Source organism: Oscarella lobularis, chromosome 4, assembly GCF_947507565.1.
Source record: "Oscarella lobularis chromosome 4, ooOscLobu1.1, whole genome shotgun sequence".
Lineage (NCBI taxonomy): Eukaryota > Metazoa > Porifera > Homoscleromorpha > Homosclerophorida > Oscarellidae > Oscarella > Oscarella lobularis.
The window spans coordinates 2,037,257-2,062,682 of NC_089178.1; the positions used below are offsets into that span (position 1 = coordinate 2,037,257).

A 25,426-nucleotide genomic window follows, 5' to 3' on the forward strand; every position below is an offset into this window, starting at 1 on the left:
ACTAAGAAATAAAGATTAGGCCCTCAATTTAATACTTAGTCACTAAGAATTAAAGATTAGGCCCTCAATTTAATATTTAGGCACTGTGAAATAAAGATTAGGCCCTCAATTTAATATTATGGCCCATAGAATTAAAGATTAGGCCCTCAATTTAATATTAAGGCCTTTAGTATCAAAGATTAGGCTCTCTATTTAATATTAAGGCTCTTAGAATCAAAGATTAGGCTCTCAATTTAACATTTAGCGACTAAGAATTAAAGATTAGGCCCTCAATTTAATATTTAGGCCCAGAGAATTAAAGATCAGGCCCTCAATTTAATATTAAGGCTCTAAGAATTAAAGATTAGGCCCTCAATTTAATATTAAAGCCCTATGAATTAAAGATTAGGCCCTCAATTTAATATTTAGGCCCTAAGAATTAAAGATTAGGCCCTCAATTTAATATTAATGCATTAAGAATCAAAGATTAGACCCTCAATTTAATATTTAGGCCCTAAGAATTAAAGATTAGGCCCTCAATTTAATATTAAGGCCCTTAGAATCAAAGATTAGGCTCTCTATTTAATATTAAGGCCCTTAGAATCAAAGATTAGGCTCTCTATTTAATATTAAGGCCCTTAGAATCAAAGATTAGGCTCTCAATTTAACATTTAGCGACTAAGAATTAAAGATTAGGCCTTCAATTTAATATTTAGGCCCAGAGAATTAAAGATCAGGCCCTCAATTTAATATTAAGGCTCTAAGAATTAAAGATTAGGCCCTCAATTTAATATTTAAGCCCTAAGAATTAAAGATTAGGCCCTCAATTTAATATGTAAGTTCTAAGAATCAAAGATTAGACCCTCAATTTAGTACTTAGTCACTAAGAATTAAAGATTAGGCCCACAATTTAATATTTAGGCGCTAAGAAATAAATATTAGGCCCTCAATTTAATATTTAGGCCCAAATAATTAAAGATTAGGCCCTCAATTTAATATTAAGGCCCTTACAATAAAGATTAGGTTCTCTATTTAATATTTAGGCACTAAGAATTAAAGATTAGGCCTTCAATTTAATATTAAGGCCCTAAGAATTAAAGATTAGGCCCTCAATTTAATATTTAGGCCAATATAATTAAAGATTAGGCCCTCAATTTAGTATTAAGGCCTTTAGAATCAAAGATTATGCTCTCAATTTAATATTTAGGCACTGAGAATTAAAGATTAAACCCTCAATTTAATATTAAGGCCATAAGAATTAAAGATTAGGCGCTCAATTTAATATTTAGGCTCTAAGACTTAAAGATTAGGCCCTCAATTTAATATTAAGGCCCCAAGAATTAAAGATTAGGCCCTCAATTTAATACTTAGTCACTAAGAATTAAAGATTAGGCCCTCAATTTAATATTTAGGCACTATGAAATAAAGATTAGGCCCTCAATTTAATATTATGGCCCATAGAATTAAAGATTAGGCCCTCAATTTAATATTAAGGCCTTTAGTATCAAAGATTAGGCTCTCTATTTAATATTAAGGCTCTTAGAATCAAAGATTGGGCTCTCAATTTAAAATTTAGCGACTAAGAATTAAAGATTAGGCCCTCAATTTAATATTTAGGCCCAGAGAATTAAAGATCAGGCCCTCAATTTAATATTAAGGCTCTAAGAATTAAAGATTAGGCCCTCAATTTAATATTAAAGCCCTATGAATTAAAGATTAGGCCCTCTATTTAATATTTAGGCCCTAAGAATTAAAGATTAGGCCCTCAATTTAATATTAAGGCCCTAAGAATTAAAGATTAGGCCCTCAATTTAATATTAATGCATTAAGAATCAAAGATTAAACCCTCAATTTAATATTTAGGCCCTAAGAATTAAAGATTAGGCCCTCAATTTAATATTTTAGGCCAAGAGAATCAAAGATTAGGCCCTCAATTTAATATTTTAGGCCAAGAGAATCAAAGATTAGGCCCTCAATTTAATATTTAGGCCCCAAGAATTAAAGATTAGGCCCTCAATTTAATACTTAGTCACTAAGAATAAAAGATTAGGCCCTCAATTTAATATTTAGTCACTAAGAATTAAAGATTGGGCGCTCAATTTAATATTTAGGCACTAAGAATTAAAGATTAGGCCCTCAATTTAATATTTTGGCCCATAGAATTAAAGATTAGGCTCTCAATTTAATATTAAGGCCCTTAGAATCAAAGATATGGCTCTCTATTTAATATTTAGGCACTAAGAATTAAAGATTAGGCCCTCAATTTAATATTAAGGCCCTAAGAATTAAAGATTAGGCCCTCAATTTAATATTTAGGCCTTAAGAATTAAAGATTAGGCCCTCAATTTAATATTTAGGCCCTAAGAATTAAAGATTAGGCCCTCAATTTAATATTAAGGCCCTAAGAATTAAAGATTAGGCACTCAATTTAATATTAATGCATTAAGAATCAAAGATTAGACCCTCAATTTAATATTTAGGCCCAAAGCATTAAAGATTAGGCCCTCAATTTAATATTAGGCCCTTAGAATCAAAGATTAGGCTCTCTATTTAATATTTAGGCACTAAGAATTAAAGATTAGGCCCTCAATTTAATATTAAGACCCTAAGAATTAAAGATTAGGCCCTCAATTTAATATTTAGTCACTAGTAATTAAAGATTAGGCCCTCAATTTTATTAATATTTAGGCACTAAGAAATAAAGATTAGGCCCTCAATTTAATATTTAGGCACTAAGAAATAAAGATTAGGCCCTCAATTTAATACTTAGTCACTAAGAATTAAAGATTAGGCCCTCAATTTAATATTTAGGCACTATGAAATAAAGATTAGGCCCTCAATTTAATATTATGGCCCATAGAATTAAAGATTAGGCCCTCAATTTAATATTAAGGCCTTTAGTATCAAAGATTAGGCTCTCTATTTAATATTAAGGCTCTTAGAATCAAAGATTAGGCTCTCAATTTAACATTTAGCGACTAAGAATTAAAGATTAGGCCCTCAATTTAATATTTAGGCCCAAATAATTAAAGATTAGGCCCTCAATTTAATATTAAGGCCCTTAGAATAAAGATTAGGTTCTCTATTTAATATTTAGGCACTAAGAATTAAAGATTAGGCCTTCAATTTAATATTAAGGCCCTAAGAATTAAAGATTAGGCCCTCAATTTAATATTTAGGCCAAAATAATTAAAGATTAGGCCCTCAATTTAGTATTAAGGCCTTTAGAATCAAAGATTATGCTCTCAATTTAATATTTAGGCACTGAGAATTAAAGATTAAACCCTCAATTTAATATTAAGGCCATAAGAATTAAAGATTAGGCGCTCAATTTAATATTTAGGCTCTAAGACTTAAAGATTAGGCCCTCAATTTAATATTAAGGCCCCAAGAATTAAAGAGTAGGCCCTCAATTTAATACTTAGTCACTAAGAATTAAAGATTAGGCCCTCAATTTAATATTTAGGCACTATGAAATAAAGATTAGGCCCTCAATTTAATATTATGGCCCATAGAATTAAAGATTAGGCCCTCAATTTAATATTAAGGCCTTTAGTATCAAAGATTAGGCTCTCTATTTAATATTAAGGCTCTTAGAATCAAAGATTGGGCTCTCAATTTAAAATTTAGCGACTAAGAATTAAAGATTAGGCCCTCAATTTAATATTTAGGCCCAGAGAATTAAAGATCAGGCCCTCAATTTAATATTAAGGCTCTAAGAATTAAAGATTAGGCCCTCAATTTAATATTAAAGCCCTATGAATTAAAGATTAGGCCCTCTATTTAATATTTAGGCCCTAAGAATTAAAGATTAGGCCCTCAATTTAATATTAAGGCCCTAAGAATTAAAGATTAGGCCCTCAATTTAATATTAATGCATTAAGAATCAAAGATTAAACCCTCAATTTAATATTTAGGCCCTAAGAATTAAAGATTAGGCCCTCAATTTAATATTTTAGGCCAAGAGAATCAAAGATTAGGCCCTCAATTTAATATTTTAGGCCAAGAGAATCAAAGATTAGGCCCTCAATTTAATATTTAGGCCCCAAGAATTAAAGATTAGGCCCTCAATTTAATACTTAGTCACTAAGAATAAAAGATTAGGCCCTCAATTTAATATTTAGTCACTAAGAATTAAAGATTGGGCGCTCAATTTAATATTTAGGCACTAAGAATTAAAGATTAGGCCCTCAATTTAATATTTTGGCCCATAGAATTAAAGATTAGGCTCTCAATTTAATATTAAGGCCCTTAGAATCAAAGATATGGCTCTCTATTTAATATTTAGGCACTAAGAATTAAAGATTAGGCCCTCAATTTAATATTAAGGCCCTAAGAATTAAAGATTAGGCCCTCAATTTAATATTTAGGCCTTAAGAATTAAAGATTAGGCCCTCAATTTAATATTTAGGCCCTAAGAATTAAAGATTAGGCCCTCAATTTAATATTAAGGCCCTAAGAATTAAAGATTAGGCACTCAATTTAATATTAATGCATTAAGAATCAAAGATTAGACCCTCAATTTAATATTTAGGCCCAAAGCATTAAAGATTAGGCCCTCAATTTAATATTAGGCCCTTAGAATCAAAGATTAGGCTCTCTATTTAATATTTAGGCACTAAGAATTAAAGATTAGGCCCTCAATTTAATATTAAGACCCTAAGAATTAAAGATTAGGCCCTCAATTTAATATTTAGTCACTAGTAATTAAAGATTAGGCCCTCAATTTTATTAATATTTAGGCACTAAGAAATAAAGATTAGGCCCTCAATTTAATATTTAGGCACTAAGAAATAAAGATTAGGCCCTCAATTTAATACTTAGTCACTAAGAATTAAAGATTAGGCCCTCAATTTAATATTTAGGCACTATGAAATAAAGATTAGGCCCTCAATTTAATATTATGGCCCATAGAATTAAAGATTAGGCCCTCATTTTAATATTAAGGCCTTTAGTATCAAAGATTAGGCTCTCTATTTAATATTAAGGCTCTTAGAATCAAAGATTAGGCTCTCAATTTAACATTTAGCGACTAAGAATTAAAGATTAGGCCCTCAATTTAATATTTAGGCCCAGAGAATTAAAGATCAGGCCCTCAATTTAATATTAAGGCTCTGAGAATTAAAGATTAGGCCATCAATTTAATATTAAAGCCCTATGAATTAAAGATTAGGCCCTCAATTTAATATTTAGGCCCTAAGAATTAAAGATTAGGCCCTCAATTTAATATTAAGGCCCTAAGAATTAAAGATTAGGCCCTCAATTTAATATTAATGCATTAAGAATCAAAGATTAGACCCTTAATTTAATATTTAGGCCCTAAGAATTAAAGATTAGGCCCTCAATTTAATATTTTAGGCCCAGAGAATCAAAGATTAGGCCTTCAATTTAATAATTAGGCACTAAGAATTAAAGATTAGGCCCTCAATTTAATATTTAGGCACTAAGAAATAAAGATTAGGCCCTCAATTTAATATTTAGGCCCCAAGAATTAAAGATTAGGCCCTCAATTTAATACTTAGTCACTAAGAATAAAAGATTAGGCCCTCAATTTAATATTAAGGTACTATGAAATAAAGATTAGGCCCTCAATTTAATATTTTGGCCCATAGAATTAAAGATTAGGCCCTCAATTTAATATTAAGGCCCTTAGAATCAAAGATTAGGCTCTCTATTTAATATTAAGGCCCTTAGAATCAAAGATTAGGCTCTCTATTTAATATTAAGGCCCTTAGAATCAAAGATTAGGCTCTCAATTTAACATTTAGCGACTAAGAATTAAAGATTAGGCCTTCAATTTAATATTTAGGCCCAGAGAATTAAAGATCAGGCCCTCAATTTAATATTAAGGCCCTTAGAATCAAAGATTAGGCTCTCTATTTAATATTAAGGCCCTTAGAATCAAAGATTAGGCTCTCTATTTAATATTAAGGCCCTTAGAATCAAAGATTAGGCTCTCAGTTTAACATTTAGCGACTAAGAATTAAAGATTAGGCCTTCAATTTAATATTTAGGCCCAGAGAATTAAAGATCAGGCCCTCAATTTAATATTAAGGCTCTAAGAATTAAAGATTAGGCCCTCAATTTAATATTTAAGCCCTAAGAATTAAAGATTAGGCCCTCAATTTAATATGTAAGTTCTAAGAATCAAAGATTAGACCCTCAATTTAGTACTTAGTCACTAAGAATTAAAGATTAGGCCCACAATTTAATATTTAGGCGCTAAGAAATAAAGATTAGGCCCTCAATTTAATATTTAGGCCCAAATAATTAAAGATTAGGCCCTCAATTTAATATTAAGGCCCTTAGAATCAAAGATTAGGTTCTCTATTTAATATTTAGGCACTAAGAATTAAAGATTAGGCCTTCAATTTAATATTAAGGCCCTAAGAATTAAAGATTAGGCCCTCAATTTAATATTTAGGCCAAAAGAATTAAAGATTAGGCCCTCAATTTAGTATTAAGGCCTTTAGAATCAAAGATTATGCTCTCAATTTAATATTTAGGCACTGAGAATTAAAGATTAGGCCCTCAATTTAATATTAAGGCCATAAGAATTAAAGATTAGGCCCTCAATTTAATATTTTAGGCCAAGAGAATCAAAGATTAGGCCTTCAATTTAATAATTAGGCACTAAGAATTAAAGATTAGGCCCTCAATTTAATATTTAGGCACTAAGAAATAAAGATTAGGCCCTCAATTTAATATTTAGGCCCCAAGAAATAAAGATTAGGCCCTCAATTTAATACTTAGTCACTAAGAATAAAAGATTAGGCCCTCAATTTAATATTTAGGCCCTAAGAATTAAAGATTAGGCCCTCAATTTAATATTTTGGCCCATAGAATTAAAGATTAGGCCCTCAATTTAATATTAAGGCCCTTAGAATCAAAGATAAGGCTCTCTATTTAATATTTAGGCACTAAGAATTAAAGATTAGGCCCTCAATTTAATATTAAGGCCCTAAGAATTAAAGATTAGGCCCTCAATTTAATATTTAGTCACTAAGAATTAAAGATTGGGCCCTCAATTTAATATTTAGGCACTAAGAATTAAAGATTAGGCCCTCAATTTAATATTTTGGCCCATAGAATTAAAGATTAGGCCCTCAATTTAATATTAAGGCCCTTAGAATAAAAGATTAGGCTCTCTATTTAATATTTAGGCACTAAGAATTAAAGATTAGGCCCTCAATTTAATATTAAAGCCCTATGAATTAAAGATTAGGCCCTCAATTTAATATTTAGGCCCTAAGAATTAAAGATTAGGCCCTCAATTTAATATTAAGGCCCTAAGAATTAAAGATTAGGCACTCAATTTAATATTAATGCATTAAGATACAAAGATTAGACCCTCAATTTAATATTTAGGCCCAAAGAAGTAAAGATTAGGCCCTCAATTTAATATTAGGCCCTTAGAATCAAAGATTAGGCTCTCTATTTAATATTTAGGCACTAAGAATTAAAGATTAGGCCCTCAATTTAATATTAAGACCCTAAGAATTAAAGATTAGGCCCTCAATTTAATATTTAGTCACTAATAATTAAGGATTAGGCCCTCAATTTTATTAATATTTAGGCACTAAGAAATAAAGATTAGGCCCTCAATTTAATATTTAGGCACTAAGAAATAAAGATTAGGCCCTCAATTTAATACTTAGTCACTAAGAATTAAAGATTAGGCCCTCAATTTAATATTTAGGCAATATGAAATAAAGATTAGGCCCTCAATTTAATATTATGGCCCATAGAATTAAAGATTAGGCCCTCAATTTAATATTAAGGCCTTTAGTATCAAAGATTAGGCTCTCTATTTAATATTAAGGCTCTTAGAATCAAAGATTAGGCTCTCAATTTAACATTTAGCGACTAAGAATTAAAGATTAGGCCTTCAATTTAATATTTAGGCCCAGAGAATTAAAGATCAGGCCCTCAATTTAATATTAAGGCTCTAAGAATTAAAGATTAGGCCCTCAATTTAATATTAAAGCCCTATGAATTAAAGATTAGGCCCTCAATTTAATATTTAGGCCCTAAGAATTAAAGATTAGGCCCTCAATTTAATATTAAGGCCCTAAGAATTAAAGATTAGGCCCTCAATTTAATATTAAGGCCCTTAGAATCAAAGATTAGGTTCTCTATTTAATATTTAGGCACTAAGAATTAAAGATTAGGCCTTCAATTTAATATTAAGGCCCTAAGAATTAAAGATTAGGCCCTCAATTTAATATTTAGGCCAAAAGAATTAAAGATTAGGCCCTCAATTTAGTATTAAGGCCTTTAGAATCAAAGATTATGCTCTCAATTTAATATTTAGGCACTGAGAATTAAAGATTAGGCCCTCAATTTAATATTAAGGCCATAAGAATTAAAGATTAGCCGCTCAATTTAATATTCAGGCTCTAAGACTTAAAGATTAGGCCCTCAATTTAATATTAAGGCCCCAAGAATTAAAGATTAGGCCCTCAATTTAATACTTAGTCACTAAGAATTAAAGATTAGGCCCTCAATTTAATATTTAGGCCTAAAGAATTAAAGATTAGGCCCTCAATTTAATATTTAGGCAATAAGAAATAAAGATTAGGCCCTCAATTTAATATTTTGGCACTATGAAATAAAGATTAGGCCCTCAATTTAATATTTAGGCCAAAAGAATTAAAGATTAGGCCCTCAATTTAGTATTAAGGCCTTTAGAATCAAAGATTATGCTCTCAATTTAATATTTAGGCACTGAGAATTAAAGATTAAACCCTCAATTTAATATTAAGGCCATAAGAATTAAAGATTAGGCGCTCAATTTAATATTTAGGCTCTAAGACTTAAAGATTAGGCCCTCAATTTAATATTAAGGCCCCAAGAATTAAAGATTAGGCCCTCAATTTAATACTTAGTCACTAAGAATTAAAGATTAGGCCCTCAATTTAATATTTAGGCACTATGAAATAAAGATTAGGCCCTCAATTTAATATTATGGCCCATAGAATTAAAGATTAGGCCCTCAATTTAATATTAAGGCCTTTAGTATCAAAGATTAGGCTCTCTATTTAATATTAAGGCTCTTAGAATCAAAGATTGGGCTCTCAATTTAAAATTTAGCGACTAAGAATTAAAGATTAGGCCCTCAATTTAATATTTAGGCCCAGAGAATTAAAGATCAGGCCCTCAATTTAATATTAAGGCTCTAAGAATTAAAGATTAGGCCCTCAATTTAATATTAAAGCCCTATGAATTAAAGATTAGGCCCTCTATTTAATATTTAGGCCCTAAGAATTAAAGATTAGGCCCTCAATTTAATATTAAGGCCCTAAGAATTAAAGATTAGGCCCTCAATTTAATATTAATGCATTAAGAATCAAAGATTAAACCCTCAATTTAATATTTAGGCCATAAGAATTAAAGATTAGGCCCTCAATTTAATATTTTAGGCCAAGAGAATCAAAGATTAGGCCCTCAATTTAATATTTTAGGCCAAGAGAATCAAAGATTAGGCCCTCAATTTAATATTTAGGCCCCAAGAATTAAAGATTAGGCCCTCAATTTAATACTTAGTCACTAAGAATAAAAGATTAGGCCCTCAATTTAATATTTAGTCACTAAGAATTAAAGATTGGGCGCTCAATTTAATATTTAGGCACTAAGAATTAAAGATTAGGCCCTCAATTTAATATTTTGGCCCATAGAATTAAAGATTAGGCTCTCAATTTAATATTAAGGCCCTTAGAATCAAAGATATGGCTCTCTATTTAATATTTAGGCACTAAGAATTAAAGATTAGGCCCTCAATTTAATATTAAGGCCCTAAGAATTAAAGATTAGGCCCTCAATTTAATATTTAGGCCTTAAGAATTAAAGATTAGGCCCTCAATTTAATATTTAGGCCCTAAGAATTAAAGATTAGGCCCTCAATTTAATATTAAGGCCCTAAGAATTAAAGATTAGGCACTCAATTTAATATTAATGCATTAAGAATCAAAGATTAGACCCTCAATTTAATATTTAGGCCCAAAGCATTAAAGATTAGGCCCTCAATTTAATATTAGGCCCTTAGAATCAAAGATTAGGCTCTCTATTTAATATTTAGGCACTAAGAATTAAAGATTAGGCCCTCAATTTAATATTAAGACCCTAAGAATTAAAGATTAGGCCCTCAATTTAATATTTAGTCACTAGTAATTAAAGATTAGGCCCTCAATTTTATTAATATTTAGGCACTAAGAAATAAAGATTAGGCCCTCAATTTAATATTTAGGCACTAAGAAATAAAGATTAGGCCCTCAATTTAATACTTAGTCACTAAGAATTAAAGATTGGGCCCTCAATTTAATATTTAGGCACTATGAAATAAAGATTAGGCCCTCAATTTAATATTATGGCCCATAGAATTAAAGATTAGGCCCTCAATTTAATATTAAGGCCTTTAGTATCAAAGATTAGGCTCTCTATTTAATATTAAGGCTCTTAGAATCAAAGATTAGGCTCTCAATTTAACATTTAGCGACTAAGAATTAAAGATTAGGCCCTCAATTTAATATTTAGGCCCAGAGAATTAAAGATCAGGCCCTCAATTTAATATTAAGGCTCTAAGAATTAAAGATTAGGCCATCAATTTAATATTAAAGCCCTATGAATTAAAGATTAGGCCCTCAATTTAATATTTAGGCCCTAAGAATTAAAGATTAGGCCCTCAATTTAATATTAAGGCCCTAAGAATTAAAGATTAGGCCCTCAATTTAATATTAATGCATTAAGAATCAAAGATTAGACCCTCAATTTAATATTTAGGCCCTAAGAATTAAAGATTAGGCCCTCAATTTAATATTTTAGGCCCAGAGAATCAAAGATTAGGCCTTCAATTTAATAATTAGGCACTAAGAATTAAAGATTAGGCCCTCAATTTAATATTTAGGCACTAAGAAATAAAGATTAGGCCCTCAATTTAATATTTAGGCCCCAAGAAATAAAGATTAGGCCCTCAATTTAATACTTAGTCACTAAGAATAAAAGATTAGGCCCTCAATTTAATATTTAGGCCCTAAGAATTAAAGATTAGGCCTTCAATTTAATATTTAGGCCCAGAGAATTAAAGATCAGGCCCTCAATTTAATATTAAGGCTCTAAGAATTAAAGATTAGGCCCTCAATTTAATATTAAAGCCCTATGAATTAAAGATTAGGCCCTCAATTTAATATTTAGGCCCTAAGAATTAAAGATTAGGCCCTCAATTTAATATTAAGGCCCTAAGAATTAAAGATTAGGCCCTCAATTTAATATTAAGGCCCTTAGAATCAAAGATTAGGTTCTCTATTTAATATTTAGGCACTAAGAATTAAAGATTAGGCCTTCAATTTAATATTAAGGCCCTAAGAATTAAAGATTAGGCCCTCAATTTAATATTTAGGCCAAAAGAATTAAAGATTAGGCCCTCAATTTAGTATTAAGGCCTTTAGAATCAAAGATTATGCTCTCAATTTAATATTTAGGCACTGAGAATTAAAGATTAGGCCCTCAATTTAATATTAAGGCCATAAGAATTAAAGATTAGGCGCTCAATTTAATATTCAGGCTCTAAGACTTAAAGATTAGGCCCTCAATTTAATATTAAGGCCCCAAGAATTAAAGATTAGGCCCTCAATTTAATACTTAGTCACTAAGAATTAAAGATTAGGCCCTCAATTTAATATTTAGGCCTAAAGAATTAAAGATTAGGCCCTCAATTTAATATTTAGGCAATAAGAAATAAAGATTAGGCCCTCAATTTAATATTTTGGCACTATGAAATAAAGATTAGGCCCTCAATTTAATATTTTGGCCCATAGAATTAAAGATTAGGCCCTCAATTTAATATTAAGGCCCTTAGAATCAAAGATTAGGCTCTCTATTTAATATTTAGGCACTAAGAATTAAGGATTAGGCCCTCGATTTAATATTAAGGGCCTAAGAATTAAAGATTAGGCCCTCAATTTAATATTAAGGCCCTTAGAATCAAAGATTAGGCTCTCAATTTAACATTTAGGGACTAAGAATTAAAGATTAGGCCCTCAATTTAATATTTAGGCCCTAAGAATTAAAGATTAGGCCCTCAATTTAATATTAAGGCTCTAAGAATTAAAGATTAGGCCCTCAATTTAATATTAAGGCCCTAAGAATTAAAGATTAAGCCCTCAATTTAATATTTAGGCCTTAAGAATTAAAGATTAGGCCCTCAATTTAATATTAAGGCCATTAGAATCAAAGATTAGGCTCTCATTTTAATATTTAGGCTCAACGTTCGAACTTGTTCGAACGTTCAGACCCCTTTTGACGTTGACAATTTTTATAATGGTCCAAGAGAATTTAAAAAATTGTCCAAGACACTTTTGTGAATCGTCCGAGGCAAAATGTCTAGGACCATTTTAAAATTGCGTATTATATCTATCCTTACAGACCTTCTTCCCACACTGAAAAAATTCTCGGCAGAACCCTGAGCATGACTTAGAGAGTAGCACAACACGTTCGCGGTCACACCACTGTGCAGAGGTATTATGAGGCCGTCCCTGTGGAAAGCTTGGTTCACCATGTCATTGCCCACTGGGACGTACCTAAAGACAGAACGTCACGCTCGTGTCTGGCATAGCCTTCCGCGCGGCGCCGGCACTTAAAAAATCAAATTAAGGGTTTGTTCTGAAGTCATTTCTTTGTAGACGATCAATCACCAGATTCATATCAAAAATCAGGTTCTCTACGTCGATCCGCCCGTCGAACACGCTCAGTACCAATTGCAAGGGCAATTCCAAACGTGGATGAACGTCATCTGCTTGCTCCCGCGCATCCAGAGCTCACGCTATCAAGTTGGTCTTGGTCGCGAATATTCAGAAGAGGATGAGACGTACCGAAAGCGGCTGGCTCGTCGCCCCAAGGTCGTTCAGTGCATGGAAAAAGCTCTTGATACAGTGATTGTGGACAAAGTTGGCAACTACGTCAAGGTAAGGAGAAGTTAATTAAGTTCGCTTCGTGCAAAATTCATCTTCCACCTTTCTCAATTCGTGGTGTAGAATGCAGATGTAGTTCACGTTAGACAATGGCGCAATAGCAGTTACTCTAATTTGCTTGACACGTACGCTGACGAAAGCCCTGCTTTTATAGGTTTGGTTGCAGTACCAAAGTCTGTGGGACATGCAAGCAAGTCACGTTTACGACAAGCTGGGCGAAAATTTGGCTCGCTGGCAGAATCTCGTCCAAAGTGTAAGGAAATCGAGAACGACCTTTGACACTGCTGAAAAGGACAAGCGATTTGGTCCGGTTGTGATCAGCTACGAGAGAGTGAGGGCAACGAGAACGTTGGAGCCTACACAGACATAATTCCTTTCGTGAACAATAGGTACAAGAAAATGTCAACATGAAATACGATTCGTGGCACAAGGACATTCTCGCCAAGTACGGTCAGAAATTAGGCAGCTCAATGCAAGATTTCCACTCGACAGTAGCAAAAGTACAGTGATTGATGCCATCAGAAACGATTCGCGGAAAACGTTTGTTTCTTTTCAGTCTCGCGCTGAATTAGAGCAGCAGACAATTGAAGGGGCGTCAACGTCTGAAGCCGTTGGCTTTATAACTTTCGTTCAGAATCTGAAGCGCAGCCATAAGACGTGGGAGAAGCAAGTTGATGTACGTAGGATCTGCTTGCTGTATGCGACGTGCCCCGCTATTCGTCTCTTTTTGAGGTCTACCGCTCCGGGCAGAAAATTCTCAAAAGGCAGCGCTATCTCGTGTTGAAGTGAATATCGCAGCAACACCTGAACGGGACTCTTCTTGTGAGCCTCCGCTATGGACTTCACTAGCGGAAGATCACTGATGCTCGAGTTCCAATTGCGACTCCACGGACCCCAGTCAGGAGTACCAATCGACGCGTAACCGTTGAAAACGATCTTGTGTTTCTTGCAGAACTCAACGAGATCTAATTCGTGAAAATACGGATGGAATTCGCACTGATTCACCGACGGTATCATCTCTCCCATGTCCAAGATATCCTGAATGTGTTTAGCCTCGAAATTTGAAATTCCAATTGCTCGCGTTTTGTTCTGTCTGAAGAGGAGCTGCATGGCCTTCCAAGTCGACTGACGGCAAGCCTGTGGCGTATGCCCTTGACAGAGCGAATCCGTCGACGGATGATTCCGAGAATAGGGCCAACGAACATCGACGTAAGGCCAATGTATCAGTAGCAAATCAACGTAAGTCACATTAAGACTACTCAGCACGTCTTTCATCTGGTCTAAAGTGTCGTTGTATCCTAGTGCGCCACCGCAAACGCCTCCTGGTCCCACTTTTGACGTAATGAAGATCTGTTCGCGAGGTATTCCGCTCTCCCTAATCGCTTTTCCCACGCCCACTTGATCGTGGTAACTAAACGCCGCGTCGATGCGTCTTCCGCCGAGCTTCAGCCAAGCGCTGACCGCAATTTCGGCTACGCTGTCGTTCCAGTACTCTCCGTGGGGAAAGCTGTTATTGGGAGCGTAGCCGCCCGTTCCGAGTCCGATGAGAGGCATAGCGACGTTTTCTCGCGCTGCATTTTGAAGAAGCACCGTCGGGTTAAAGAGGGCGATATGCAAAGCAGAGAGAGTGACGACAACATCAGAGATAGAGAAGACAACATCGTCCTGTGCTTATCCGGGATGCTCGTACGTAGGATTTCGATTATCCGGACACTAACGCCAGCCTTAGCAACAGCCTTGCCGACAAGAGGCGAAGTCAAAAAACGATGGAATCCGAAGCGACGGACAGCTCTATGGAAGCGCGCGTGGACGAAGAAACAGTCCTTTCGGCCATACCTCCGCGAGCGGGATCCCGCTCGGCTCGAAAAGACGAAACGAGCGCCGAGGGCGGTTCGAGCGCTAGCGAAGCATTTCGAATACTCGAAACAGTACGAAAGCATCGAACTGCGAAAGAAAAATAAGAAAATCGATCTCGCGTATCGTCCAGCTCCTTCAAGAAGGCGCGATAGGCGGCGACCGAGCGGCGAGACTCAAAGCGAAATACATGGAACTCTACGAAGCGCTGAAGGAGTTCGTAACGCGAGTACTCAATAACGACGATCGATTCGCCGCCCGTTTTTAGGAGTCGCGACAACGAGACGACGTTGATTCACAAGGCGAAGATGTTCACGCAGGAGGTGGCGCAACAGGAGAGCGTTCTCGAGAAAGCGGACAAGTTCACCGAAGGCGATCAGACCGATGTGACGAAATTGAGACAGGAGTTGCTCACGGTTGGGGATTGTTGATTTTTTGGGCCCTTTTGTTGATTTGCGTTGCTATAGCGAGTCAACGAATTGGCGCAGTCTGAGGAGAGACACGAAAAATTGCTATATGATCTTTATCTGTTAGTGGACGATTTCGAAGTTGGTCGATGATTGAATTTCTTTTTAGGCTCGAAGAAGATAAGAACGAAATGCAGAGGGAATATGACAGGACAGTGAAACCGGAGGTGAATCGCGTGGTAATATTTAATTGATTAATTAGAATATATAACCTCGCAGGATCTTGAGAAACAATTGAAAGATCTAAATAAAGCGACAGAGGACTTAAAATCGGAAATAGCTCAGGTTCTAGCCCTCTTACAAAACAAAAAACCCGTAGATTTTGAGGTGATGATTGCAGAGGACTCAAGAAGCAAAGCAACTGGGGGAGGACATTAGAAATAGGCAGAGACACAGTGAACTAATAGCTCACGAGGCGGTAAGACGACACAATTTTATTCATGTCTCAGTCGTAACGGTTTCATTTGCTTAGAACGACGGTGTTTTCAAGCAAGCGGGTCTAAAGGTTTACAAAAAAGAGATTTGTCATTGAAATCCATGTTAATTGACTTGGGTTAAGGATGACCTGGTTAAGGAATCGAGCGTCGTAGGGACTACTTCGAAACAGTTGGACAGTCTGAGAAAAGCGCTAAAGTAAGCTCTTGTATTGGCAAACCAGTGCAGAATAAAAACTGCAAGCGATCAGAGAAATGGATCAGAAGAAGCAACAACTTGCTGACTTGAGCAAACAACTTGCAGGAGAGGTACGGGGGCCCCTTTATGACGCTTCCGTAGTCGGGTCTACTGTAACATACTTCATAGATGTCCAAACTTGAGCAGAAAAAAGTCAGTCTCGCTTCAAACGTCGACGATATGAATGCATCGGTTGATCAGGAGAGACGAATCGTAGAATCGAAGGTAAGTTCACCGTCGACGCGGTTGGCATGGTACTGAAGCCGTCATCTCTAGCAAAGAGAGCTCCAGCTTCTTGAGAAAGACTATCGCATGGCAAAAGAGCGCGCCGACGCAGCTTTAGGAGACAGGTATGTTGAGATGAAAAGTTGTGGGTCCGCCGTGCCTGCGCCGCTTTTCGTCTTCTCGCGCGCTTTTTATTGTTTGTCGTTGTTGTTGTATTGGTGTTTTCGTTTGTGTTTACCGTTCTGTTTTCTTTGTGTCTATGTGTTTTGGGAGGGAACTGCACGTAGTAAGGTGTGCACGTAGTGCAAACGCACGTTTTTTTGAGTGTTTCAGCTAAAGATGACGCGTGCGCTCGGCATGCCGGTTTTTTCTGCGTAGAGCCACTCTCGATCTCAATTTCCAGCACGCTTTGGTTGAATACAAGCTCCAACACGAAACGCACGCGAGGAAAGTTAGGGAGAGGGACGTCGAGCTCAAGTAAAGCAACAGGGGAGAGGAACGTATCTAAAAATGTACTATACATTTCTTAGACACACAAAGCGAGCCGAATTGCAACTAAAACATGCACAGGAGAGTCTAAATCAATTAAAAAGCGTTCACGAGAGACTATCGCACGAAGTACAGATGAAAATTTTCATTGTATTTAGTCGGACGTGAACTCTGTTTCTTTGAAGGTTGAAGCCGCCACGAAGTTGACCGGTTCATTTGTCGATAGGCAGTCTCAGGTCGGACTTGAAGTCGACAGAGCGAGGAAGCACGCTGCAATAATGGTTTTGGCAAAATTCGTTGTGCACGTGTTCGCATCACATCAAAGATTTGCCGTTTGTAGGACCAATTATCTGAGGATCAGAAGAAAAGGCTGGAAGACGCCGTTGCTAACGAGCGTTACCTGAGCGAATATCTGAAAGAGCTTAGAGAGCTTATACGAGAGGGCAATCGAATGATAACGCTACGGGTAGACTCGATGAGAAATCCTGTTAGAAAACGTGTGAGATGTAGTATATAGACGATTGAGAGAGATCAAAAGTCAAGGGAAATGCATCGAATCGAGGTAAGCGTTTACCTGTGATGTTTTGTGGGTGCGTTTTATTGGAGACTCTTAAGACTCGTTTGCGGACTATTCTGGATGATATTGTCACGAAGAATAACGTCATCGAGGAAAGTCAGAAGAAAAACAAGGAGTTGCAAATCCGGTATAATAATGATTTACTTTTATCTGGCCATTTATAAGCGTTTCCTCAGCCTCAGAGAATACGCGCAAATGTACGACGTCTTAAAAGGAGAAAGAAACAAATGCGTCGCCTACATACAAACGACAACTCAGAAGGCCGCCGAAATGAGAGAAAAGATTAAAATTTTGCAGAACGAGGTCGAAATTCTCCAAGCAAGCATAGCCACAAAAGACAGGCAAAAAAGCGCAAGAAGCAACTATTCGCATATATGATTTCTTTGCACTGCAGACTCCTGCAGAAATCTCACCTGAAACTTACTCAAAGCGTGATGGTGAGGGACAGTATAAGGAATGAACTTCTAAAGCAGCAACGCCTCCTGGTTGAATATCAAGCTCGATCCGAGCAGCAGGTACGATTATTATAGATTCTGCGTTGATAAACCTTCTGATTTTGACAAAATTTAGTTAAAAAATTTGGAGCATCTAAACAATGTCGTCAACATGGCGGAAGAGCAGATGGTGCAGGTAAGACGTGATGCTTTTCCTACTTAGTGGTGGCTTATTTGCTTCGGCGGCAGCTTCGAAAACGATTTGAGCAGTGCGTTCAAGAGAGAAACGAAAGGTGCGTTCAGCTAGTCTTCAGAATGTGTGAAAGCACGCTAGCGTCTCTCTTTGTTGTAGAGGCGTTCAACTGATTGAACGCAATGAAGAGGTCTGCATCTTTTACGAACGACTAAACGTGCAGGGTAAAGAGAGTCTCACAGCTGAAAAAAATGTATATACATCTTCGTCCGCTTCCAAACAGAATCTGTCTTGCGAAATGGAGACATGGACATGCAGACAAAAGACGAAGAAGTTCGTTTTCTTAGAATGGAGGTATTGAAATAGAAGCACCTTTTTCCCTTGAGTCATTCCCGCTATGTGCCTTCGTGTATAGGCGAGCGATGCCAAGCGAGACGTTGACGGTCTACGAAAGGCCGTACCGAATAAACGCAACATTGAAGACGAACTCGTGACCGTTCAGATTCAACTCGAACAGTGTCGAGATCGAATCAAAGACTTGGAAAAGCAGCTCGAATCGCCGACGGGCGATCGAGTGCGTTTATTGGCTGGTGACGATTCTACACCGGAAGCGTTGAGCAAGAAATTGGAATTAGTAATAAAAATGCGTCACGAAAGAGCTTGGTCTTTATACAGTCTACGTACGGTTAGACGGAGATTCGGTTGGCAGACAAGGAGGAGCAATTGCTGGAAAAAGAACTTGTATTGGAAGAAGTCCAGCGACTGTGCGAACGAGCGAAGAAGAAGGCGGACTTGGGAAAAGCCGATACACTGGCTGTGGCAAAGAAAGTAGGAAGTTGAAAAACAGTGTCTTTTTTTTCTTACGTTTTTTATCTATAGGTCAACGAGTTTCAGGCGAAAATCAAAGACACGACGCGAAAGATGATGGCAATCGTGTCCGAATTGTCCATGCACCAGGCGAACGCGTTGAAATTGCAGCATGGTGTGCGCGAAAGGGAAACGACACTTGAACAATGCTACCTGCGCATGGAACAAGGTCAGGCGCCGTCGGACGAAATTCACTTTGAATGGAAAAAAATTGAAGTCGTCGAACATCGAAAACAGAAGGAAATGGAAATGAGAAGAGAGGTCAAAAAGGAGGAGGATATATGTTTAAATTTCCTACGACGCGTGTTGTTTTTCATAGAACGAGGACGAAGCGGAGCAATACGAGATTTCGGCCGGAGTTTACACGACGGCCGAACCGCGTCCGAATGCGTATCTGCCCGACGCCGAAGGCGAATTGCCCTTGCCAAAGCCGTACGGAGCGCGAGCTCCGTTCAAACCCTCTGAACCTGGTGCAAACATACGTCACATACGAAAACCAGTTCAACAACCGCTCGAAATTTAAATTTTACATTACTTTGAAATCTTATCTGTTCCCAGGCAGCGATCGATCATTGAAGTTGCCTATCAATTAGTCGAATAGCGGTCAAAATCTGCCAATTATTTGCTTTATGTTTTTACAGAAATCGTTTTTGAAATCTACGGATACTTCGCAGGATCAGGACACACTTTGGAATTCTTTGGACGAGGTATGTTGTTGAGCATTTTCATTTCCTCGTCTGTCAATTTGAAGTCAAGCACGTTCAGATTTTCCTTCATGTGATCGTTGTTCCACGAACGAGGATTAACGACGACGTCTTGCTGCAGTGAATAGCGCAGCAACACCTGAGCGGAACTCTTCTGATGGGCCGCCGCTATCGACTTCACAAGTGGAAGATCGCCAATGCTCGAGTTCCACTTGTGGCTCCACGGAGCCCAGTCGGGAGTACCAAGCGGCGCGTAACCGTTGAAAACGATCTTGTGTTTCTTGCAAAAATCGACTAAATCAAATTCGTGAAAGTACGGGTGAAATTCGCACTGATTCACCGACGGTATCGCTTCTCCCATGTCCAGGATATCCTGAAGATGTTTTATCTCGAAATTCGACACTCCAATCGCTCGCGTCTTGTTCCTTTGAAACAGCAGCTGCATTGCCTTCCACGTCGACTGACGACAAGCCTTCATTTCTTGCGACGTATTTCCTCGACAGAGCGGATCTGTCGTCGGAGGATGAGTTGGATCATAAGGCCAATGCACCAGCAGCAAATCAACGTAAGTCACATTGAGACTACTCAAAGTGTAGTCCATTTGCGTAAGAGTGTCGTTGTAGCCGAGCGCTCCACTAGGAATGCTTCTGTTGCTGCCCTGGCCAGGTCCGACTTTTGACGTAATGAATATCTTTTCACGAGGTATTCCGCTCTCCCTAATCGCTTTTCCGATGCCGACTTGGTCGTTATAGCTGTTCGCCGTGTCGATGCGTCTTCCGCCGAGTTTGAGCCAATTGCTGATCGCTATCTCAGCTACGCTGTCGTTCCAGTATTCTCCGTGCGGAGAGGTGTTATTGGACGCGTAGCCGCCCGTTCCGATTCCTATGACGGGCATTGAGACGTTTTTGTCCGCTGCATTTTGGAGAAGAACCGTTTGATCGTCGAATCCACCTACGACGACGACGACGACGACGACGACGACAAGCATGCACCAGCTAAAGGAAAGCAAGCTCATCGTCTCTGTAAGTATATAGGTCACGAGCGACACACCACGTGAGAATACACAAATTCAGAAGAGGTATGAATTTGACACGTACCGAAAAAAGAACTGCTTGTATTTTCTTTAGATCTTACAGTACATTTAAAAAAAACAATTCTTTACAAGAACTACCCGTCGAGAGGACATCCTTTATATATCAAGCAGACTTCTGTTTCGCCGTACACGGACGAGACGATGGGATAAAGCGGCGCATCTGTTGGCAAGTCCGCAAAAGCAACGCCAAGAAATCGGTCTCCTTTTTCAAACGACAACGTCCCCCTATCCATGTCCAATACGGCGCGCACTCGTTCTCCCTTCTAAAAATAGAGAAGACGACGCGCCATGCACTCGACTGATTGACATGAGGACTTTTTTAGACCGCGTTTCCTGTCACCTGACACGTGATGGCCAAATTGCGCGGATAGCTGCCGACCGTCTTGCCGCCGTGCCACAATTTATTATCGGACAAATTCCAGCCCCACGAGTAGCGATTCATGCCCACGAGGCTAATATAGCCGCGCTGCTGGAGCGGCGCGTTTTGCGTCGCGACGCCGACGAGCGCGTGCGATCCGAACGGCTTTTCCCACCACACCTCCCAGCAGTGGCGTCCCGACGTGAAGCCTTTGCGCGTGCGCGCCGCGTCCGTCGATTGGGGCACGGGACGACGATGGAACGTGAAGCCGTCGTCTTTGATCGATATGTTCTTCGAGCAATCGTTCGGATTCCAAGCGAAGCAGTAGGCTTGCACTTTCGCTTGGTAGCTCGGAAGAGCTTCTAGTAGCTCGCTCTTCTGCATCTTTTCGGGTACGAGTACGTAGAATTGGTTTTCCCATATGGAGGAATTCCCGTTGCTTAGCAAGGCGTGCCATCGACGGCACACGCGACTACAGACGGCCAGATCGGCGAGATCGAGGCAGAGGAAGAGCTCGATGAGAGCGTCTTCGTGCTCACTGATTTGATCTGCCATCCTAAGCTGGGAATTCACGCTTTTAGACGCGCTCTGTCGCGACGACGAGATGGTCGTCAGTGCACGTGATCTCGCTACGTTCCTTGCGCAGGCGTGACGGCGTGACAGCGTGACAAAAGTAACTGGGGGAGGCTGGGGGGAGGACATTAGAAATAGGAAGAGACAAATAGCTCACGAACGATTTTATTTCATGTCTCAGACGTAAAGGTTTCATTTGCTCACAACGACGGTGTTTTCAAGCAAGCAGGTCTAATTAATTAATTATGAAAAGAAATTTTGCATACTGTATACGTAACGCATTTATTTCTTCTACTTTTAACAAGGTCATCCTTACCCAAGCCAAAGTCAAACATGCATTTCAATTGAGAAGAGGCACGAATTTGAAACGTACGAAAAGAGCTGTTTCTATTTTTGTCTCGGTACCTGAGTACCGAGACATAGTTTTCGGGATGTAAAAAATTACTAACGGGCGTACCGGAAAAGTGGTGGGTAGTAGGCTCTCGCGACTGGGTCCCTCAGGTGTCCGATACATTGTAGTTGTGCACCTGGGTATTTGTTAAGGTCCTTCTCTTTTCGTTTCGGAGAAATTTGGGTCTATTCGTGAAACAGGATGTGACGTCACAGAAGTTTGGAATGCTGCGGTCAGAACGGATGGTGTCATGTTTTTCGGTACACCCGTTGTGACAATGCGCTTACCTTTCGGTTTTTTCAAGGTCGTGCCGATGTGCACTTACCGTTTGCGGCGTTCAGTTTGTTGTTCCGGAGCTTGGGCAAAGTGGTGAAAACTGACATAAGAAATATGTAAGGGATATGTGCCCGTGTCTGTCGGGCTTCTGATCGCTCTTCATCATTTAATTCTATACGGGCGGGCCTGGGAGATGGCGTTGTGTCCGTCGCTGCAGCAGTTGAAGCGACGCTAAGGAGCTCAGCATTGTGACTCGCTGAAATGAGCGAAATTTCACTGTAATTTATTACACTAGAGAACAGTTGGCCACTCCATTGTAATTTTTCTGTAATTTATTACAGGAGAGAACAGTTGACCAGTCCCTTGTAATTTCACTGTAATTTATTACACTAGAGAACAGTTGGCCAGTCTCTTGTAATTTTCCTCTTACAGGAGAGAACAGTTGGCCAGTCCTTTGTAATTTTCCTGTAATTTATTACAGGAAAGAACAGTTGGCCAGTCCCTTGGAATTTTTCTGTAATTTATTACAGGAAAGAACAATTGGCCAGTCCGTTGTAATTTGACTGTAATTTATTACAGGAAAGAACAGTTGGCCAGTCCCTTGTAATTTAACTGTAATTTATTACAGGAAAGAACAGTTGGCCAGTCCCTTGTAATTTTTCTGTAATTCATTACAGGAGAGAACAGTTGGCCAGTCCCTTGTAATTTCGCTATAATTTATTACAGGAGAGAACAGTTGGCCAGTCTCTTGTAATTTTCCTCTTACAGGAGAGAACAGTTGGCCAGTCCTTTGTAATTTTCCTGTAATTTATTACAGGAAAGAACAGTTGGCCAGTCCCTTGGAATTTTTCTGTAATTTATTACAGGAAAGAACAATTGGCCAGTCCGTTGTAATTTGACTGTAATTTATTACAGGAAAGAACAGTTGGCCAGTCCCTTGTAATTTCACTGTAATTTATTACAGGAAAGAACAGTTGGCCAGTCCCTGTAATTTCGCTATAATTTATTACAGGAGAGAACAGTTGGGCAGTCTCTTGTAATTTTCCTCTTACAGGAGAGAACAGTTGGCCAGTCCTTTGTAATTTTCCTGTAATTTATTACAGGAAAGAACAGTTGGCCAGTCCCTTGGAATTTTTCTGTAATTTATTACAGGAAAGAACAATTGGCCAGTCCGTTGTAATTTGACTGTAATTTATTACAGGAAAGAACAGTTGGCCAGTCCCTTGTAATTTCACTGTAATTTATTACAGGAAAGAACAGTTGGCCAGTCCCTTGTAATTTTTCTGTAATTCATTACAGGAGAGAACAGTTGGCCAGTCCCTTGTAATTTTTCTGTAATTTATTACAGGAGAGAACAGTTGGCCAGTCCCTTGTAATTTCACTGTAATTTATTACACTAGTTAACAGTTGGCCAGTCCCTTGTAATTTTCCTGTAATTTATTACAGAAGAGAACAGTTGGCCAGCCCCTTGTAATTTCACTGTAATTTATTACAGGAGAGAGCATTTGGCCAGTCCCTTGTAATTTTCCTGTAATTTATTACAGGACAGAACAGTTGGCCAGTCCCTTGTAATTTCACTGTAATTTATTACAGGAAAGAACAGTTGGCCAGTCCCTGTAATTTCGCTATAATTTATTACAGGAGAGAACAGTTGGGCAGTCTCTTGTAATTTTCCTCTTACAGGAGAGAACAGTTGGCCAGTCCTTTGTAATTTTTCTGTAATTTATTACAGGAAAGAACAATTGGCCAGTCCGTTGTAATTTGACTGTAATTTATTACAGGAAAGAACAGTTGGCCAGTCCCTTGTAATTTAACTGTAATTTATTACAGGAAAGAACAGTTGGCCAGTCCCTTGTAATTTTTCTGTAATTCATTACAGGAGAGAACAGTTGGCCAGTCCCTTGTAATTTCGCTATAATTTATTACAGGAGAGAACAGTTGGCCAGTCTCTTGTAATTTTCCTCTTACAGGAGAGAACAGTTGGCCAGTCCTTTGTAATTTTCCTGTAATTTATTACAGGAAAGAACAGTTGGCCAGTCCCTTGGAATTTTTCTGTAATTTATTACAGGAAAGAACAATTGGCCAGTCCGTTGTAATTTGACTGTAATTTATTACAGGAAAGAACAGTTGGCCAGTCCCTTGTAATTTCACTGTAATTTATTACAGGAAAGAACAGTTGGCCAGTCCCTGTAATTTCGCTATAATTTATTACAGGAGAGAACAGTTGGGCAGTCTCTTGTAATTTTCCTCTTACAGGAGAGAACAGTTGGCCAGTCCTTTGTAATTTTCCTGTAATTTATTACAGGAAAGAACAGTTGGCCAGTCCCTTGGAATTTTTCTGTAATTTATTACAGGAAAGAACAATTGGCCAGTCCGTTGTAATTTGACTGTAATTTATTACAGGAAAGAACAGTTGGCCAGTCCCTTGTAATTTCACTGTAATTTATTACAGGAAAGAACAGTTGGCCAGTCCCTTGTAATTTTTCTGTAATTCATTACAGGAGAGAACAGTTGGCCAGTCCCTTGTAATTTTTCTGTAATTTATTACAGGAGAGAACAGTTGGCCAGTCCCTTGTAATTTCACTGTAATTTATTACACTAGTTAACAGTTGGCCAGTCCCTTGTAATTTTCCTGTAATTTATTACAGAAGAGAACAGTTGGCCAGCCCCTTGTAATTTCACTGTAATTTATTACAGGAGAGAGCATTTGGCCAGTCCCTTGTAATTTTCCTGTAATTTATTACAGGACAGAACAGTTGGCCAGTCCCTTGTAATTTCCTGTAATTTATTACAGGAGAGAACAGTTGGCCAGTCCCTTGTAATTTCACTGTAATTTATTACAGGAGAGAACAGTTGGCCTGTCCCTTGTAATTTCACTGTAATTTATTACAGGTGAGAACATTTTGCCATTTCCTTGTAATTTCACTGTAATTTATTACAGAAAAGAACAGTTGGCCAGTCCCTTGTAATTTTCCTGTAATTTATTACAGGACAGAACAGTTGGCCAGTCCCTTGTAATTTCCTGTAATTTATTACAGGAGAGAACAGTTGGCCAGTCCCTTGTAATTTCACTGTAATTTATTACAGGTGAGAGCATTTTGCCATTTCCTTGTAATTTCACTGTAATTTATTACAGAAAAGAACAGTTGGCCAGTCCCTTGTATTTTTCCTGTAATTTATTACAGGAGAGAACAGTTGGCCAGTCTCTTGTAATTTCCTGTAATTTATTACAGGAGAGAACAGTTGGCCAGTCCCTTGTAATTTTCCTGTAATTTATTACAGGAGAGAGCAGTTGGCCAGTCCCTTGTA

General features: G+C 37.8%; 4 protein-coding genes and 1 long non-coding RNA gene across 6 annotated transcripts; 2 read left to right on the forward strand and 3 right to left on the reverse strand.

Annotated features, from left to right (window-relative positions):
* Nucleotides 1–12,073: 12,073 nt before the first annotated feature.
* LOC136186256 (aldo-keto reductase Mvan_2161-like) lies at nucleotides 12,074–14,610 on the reverse strand. The gene has a single exon (XM_065973530.1). The coding sequence runs from the start codon at nucleotides 14,496–14,498 to the stop codon at nucleotides 13,575–13,577; it is 924 nt and encodes a 307-aa protein (XP_065829602.1). The 5' UTR covers nucleotides 14,499–14,610; the 3' UTR covers nucleotides 12,074–13,574.
* On the forward strand, nucleotides 13,750–19,264 carry LOC136186249 (coiled-coil domain-containing protein 146-like). Of its 2 annotated transcripts, none has more exons than XM_065973520.1 (30): nucleotides 13,750–13,841; nucleotides 13,897–14,183; nucleotides 14,247–14,872; nucleotides 14,932–15,014; nucleotides 15,067–15,214; nucleotides 15,266–15,327; nucleotides 15,375–15,432; nucleotides 15,485–15,550; nucleotides 15,606–15,683; nucleotides 15,738–15,770; nucleotides 15,825–15,898; nucleotides 15,951–16,008; nucleotides 16,067–16,162; nucleotides 16,214–16,287; nucleotides 16,541–16,639; nucleotides 16,693–16,780; nucleotides 16,837–16,932; nucleotides 16,992–17,117; nucleotides 17,169–17,213; nucleotides 17,267–17,355; nucleotides 17,405–17,569; nucleotides 17,623–17,743; nucleotides 17,799–17,858; nucleotides 17,912–17,955; nucleotides 18,015–18,079; nucleotides 18,139–18,209; nucleotides 18,271–18,489; nucleotides 18,546–18,683; nucleotides 18,735–18,983; nucleotides 19,042–19,264. In XM_065973520.1, the coding sequence occupies exons 3-30, from the start codon at nucleotides 14,711–14,713 to the stop codon at nucleotides 19,243–19,245; spliced, it is 2,871 nt and encodes a 956-aa protein (XP_065829592.1). In that variant the 5' UTR covers nucleotides 13,750–13,841; nucleotides 13,897–14,183; nucleotides 14,247–14,710; the 3' UTR covers nucleotides 19,246–19,264. The 2 variants fall into 2 exon arrangements, with proteins under 2 accessions (XP_065829592.1, XP_065829593.1); XM_065973521.1 differs by lacking the exon at nucleotides 13,750–13,841 and having other exon boundaries at nucleotides 13,903–13,988; nucleotides 14,044–14,183.
* LOC136186255 (9,11-endoperoxide prostaglandin H2 reductase-like) lies at nucleotides 19,091–20,453 on the reverse strand. Its single transcript, XM_065973528.1, has one exon. The coding sequence runs from the start codon at nucleotides 20,439–20,441 to the stop codon at nucleotides 19,380–19,382; it is 1,062 nt and encodes a 353-aa protein (XP_065829600.1). The 5' UTR covers nucleotides 20,442–20,453; the 3' UTR covers nucleotides 19,091–19,379.
* Nucleotides 20,454–20,514: 61 nt separating this feature from the next.
* LOC136186264 (uncharacterized) lies at nucleotides 20,515–22,380 on the forward strand. The gene is made up of 3 exons (XR_010669713.1): nucleotides 20,515–21,269; nucleotides 21,322–21,679; nucleotides 21,756–22,380. It is a non-coding gene; the product is annotated as an uncharacterized lncRNA (long non-coding RNA).
* LOC136186257 (F-box/SPRY domain-containing protein 1-like) lies at nucleotides 20,521–21,525 on the reverse strand. Its single transcript, XM_065973531.1, has 2 exons — nucleotides 20,860–21,525; nucleotides 20,521–20,782 (listed from the first exon to the last, which is right to left on the reverse strand). Exons 1-2 carry the CDS (start codon nucleotides 21,430–21,432, stop codon nucleotides 20,594–20,596), a joined length of 762 nt encoding a protein of 253 aa, XP_065829603.1. The 5' UTR covers nucleotides 21,433–21,525; the 3' UTR covers nucleotides 20,521–20,593.
* Nucleotides 22,381–25,426: the final 3,046 nt, after the last annotated feature.

Coding starts and splice junctions, on each gene's coding strand:
- LOC136186256 (XM_065973530.1), bottom strand. CDS start 14,498: ATGCCTCTCATCGGACTCGGAACGGGCGGCTACGCTCCCAATAACAGC.
- LOC136186249 (XM_065973520.1), top strand. CDS start 14,711: ATGGAATCCGAAGCGACGGACAGCTCTATGGAAGCGCGCGTGGACGAA. Junction 15,684..15,737: donor AACTAATAGCTCACGAGGCG/GTAAGACGACAC, acceptor TCATTTGCTTAG/AACGACGGTGTTTTCAAGCA. Junction 17,859..17,911: donor CGGAAGAGCAGATGGTGCAG/GTAAGACGTGAT, acceptor CTTCGGCGGCAG/CTTCGAAAACGATTTGAGCA.
- LOC136186255 (XM_065973528.1), bottom strand. CDS start 20,441: ATGAGCTTGCTTTCCTTTAGCTGGTGCATGCTTGTCGTCGTCGTCGTC.
- LOC136186257 (XM_065973531.1), bottom strand. CDS start 21,432: ATGGCAGATCAAATCAGTGAGCACGAAGACGCTCTCATCGAGCTCTTC. Junction 20,783..20,859: donor ATTTGGCCATCACGTGTCAG/GTGACAGGAAAC, acceptor CTCTATTTTTAG/AAGGGAGAACGAGTGCGCGC.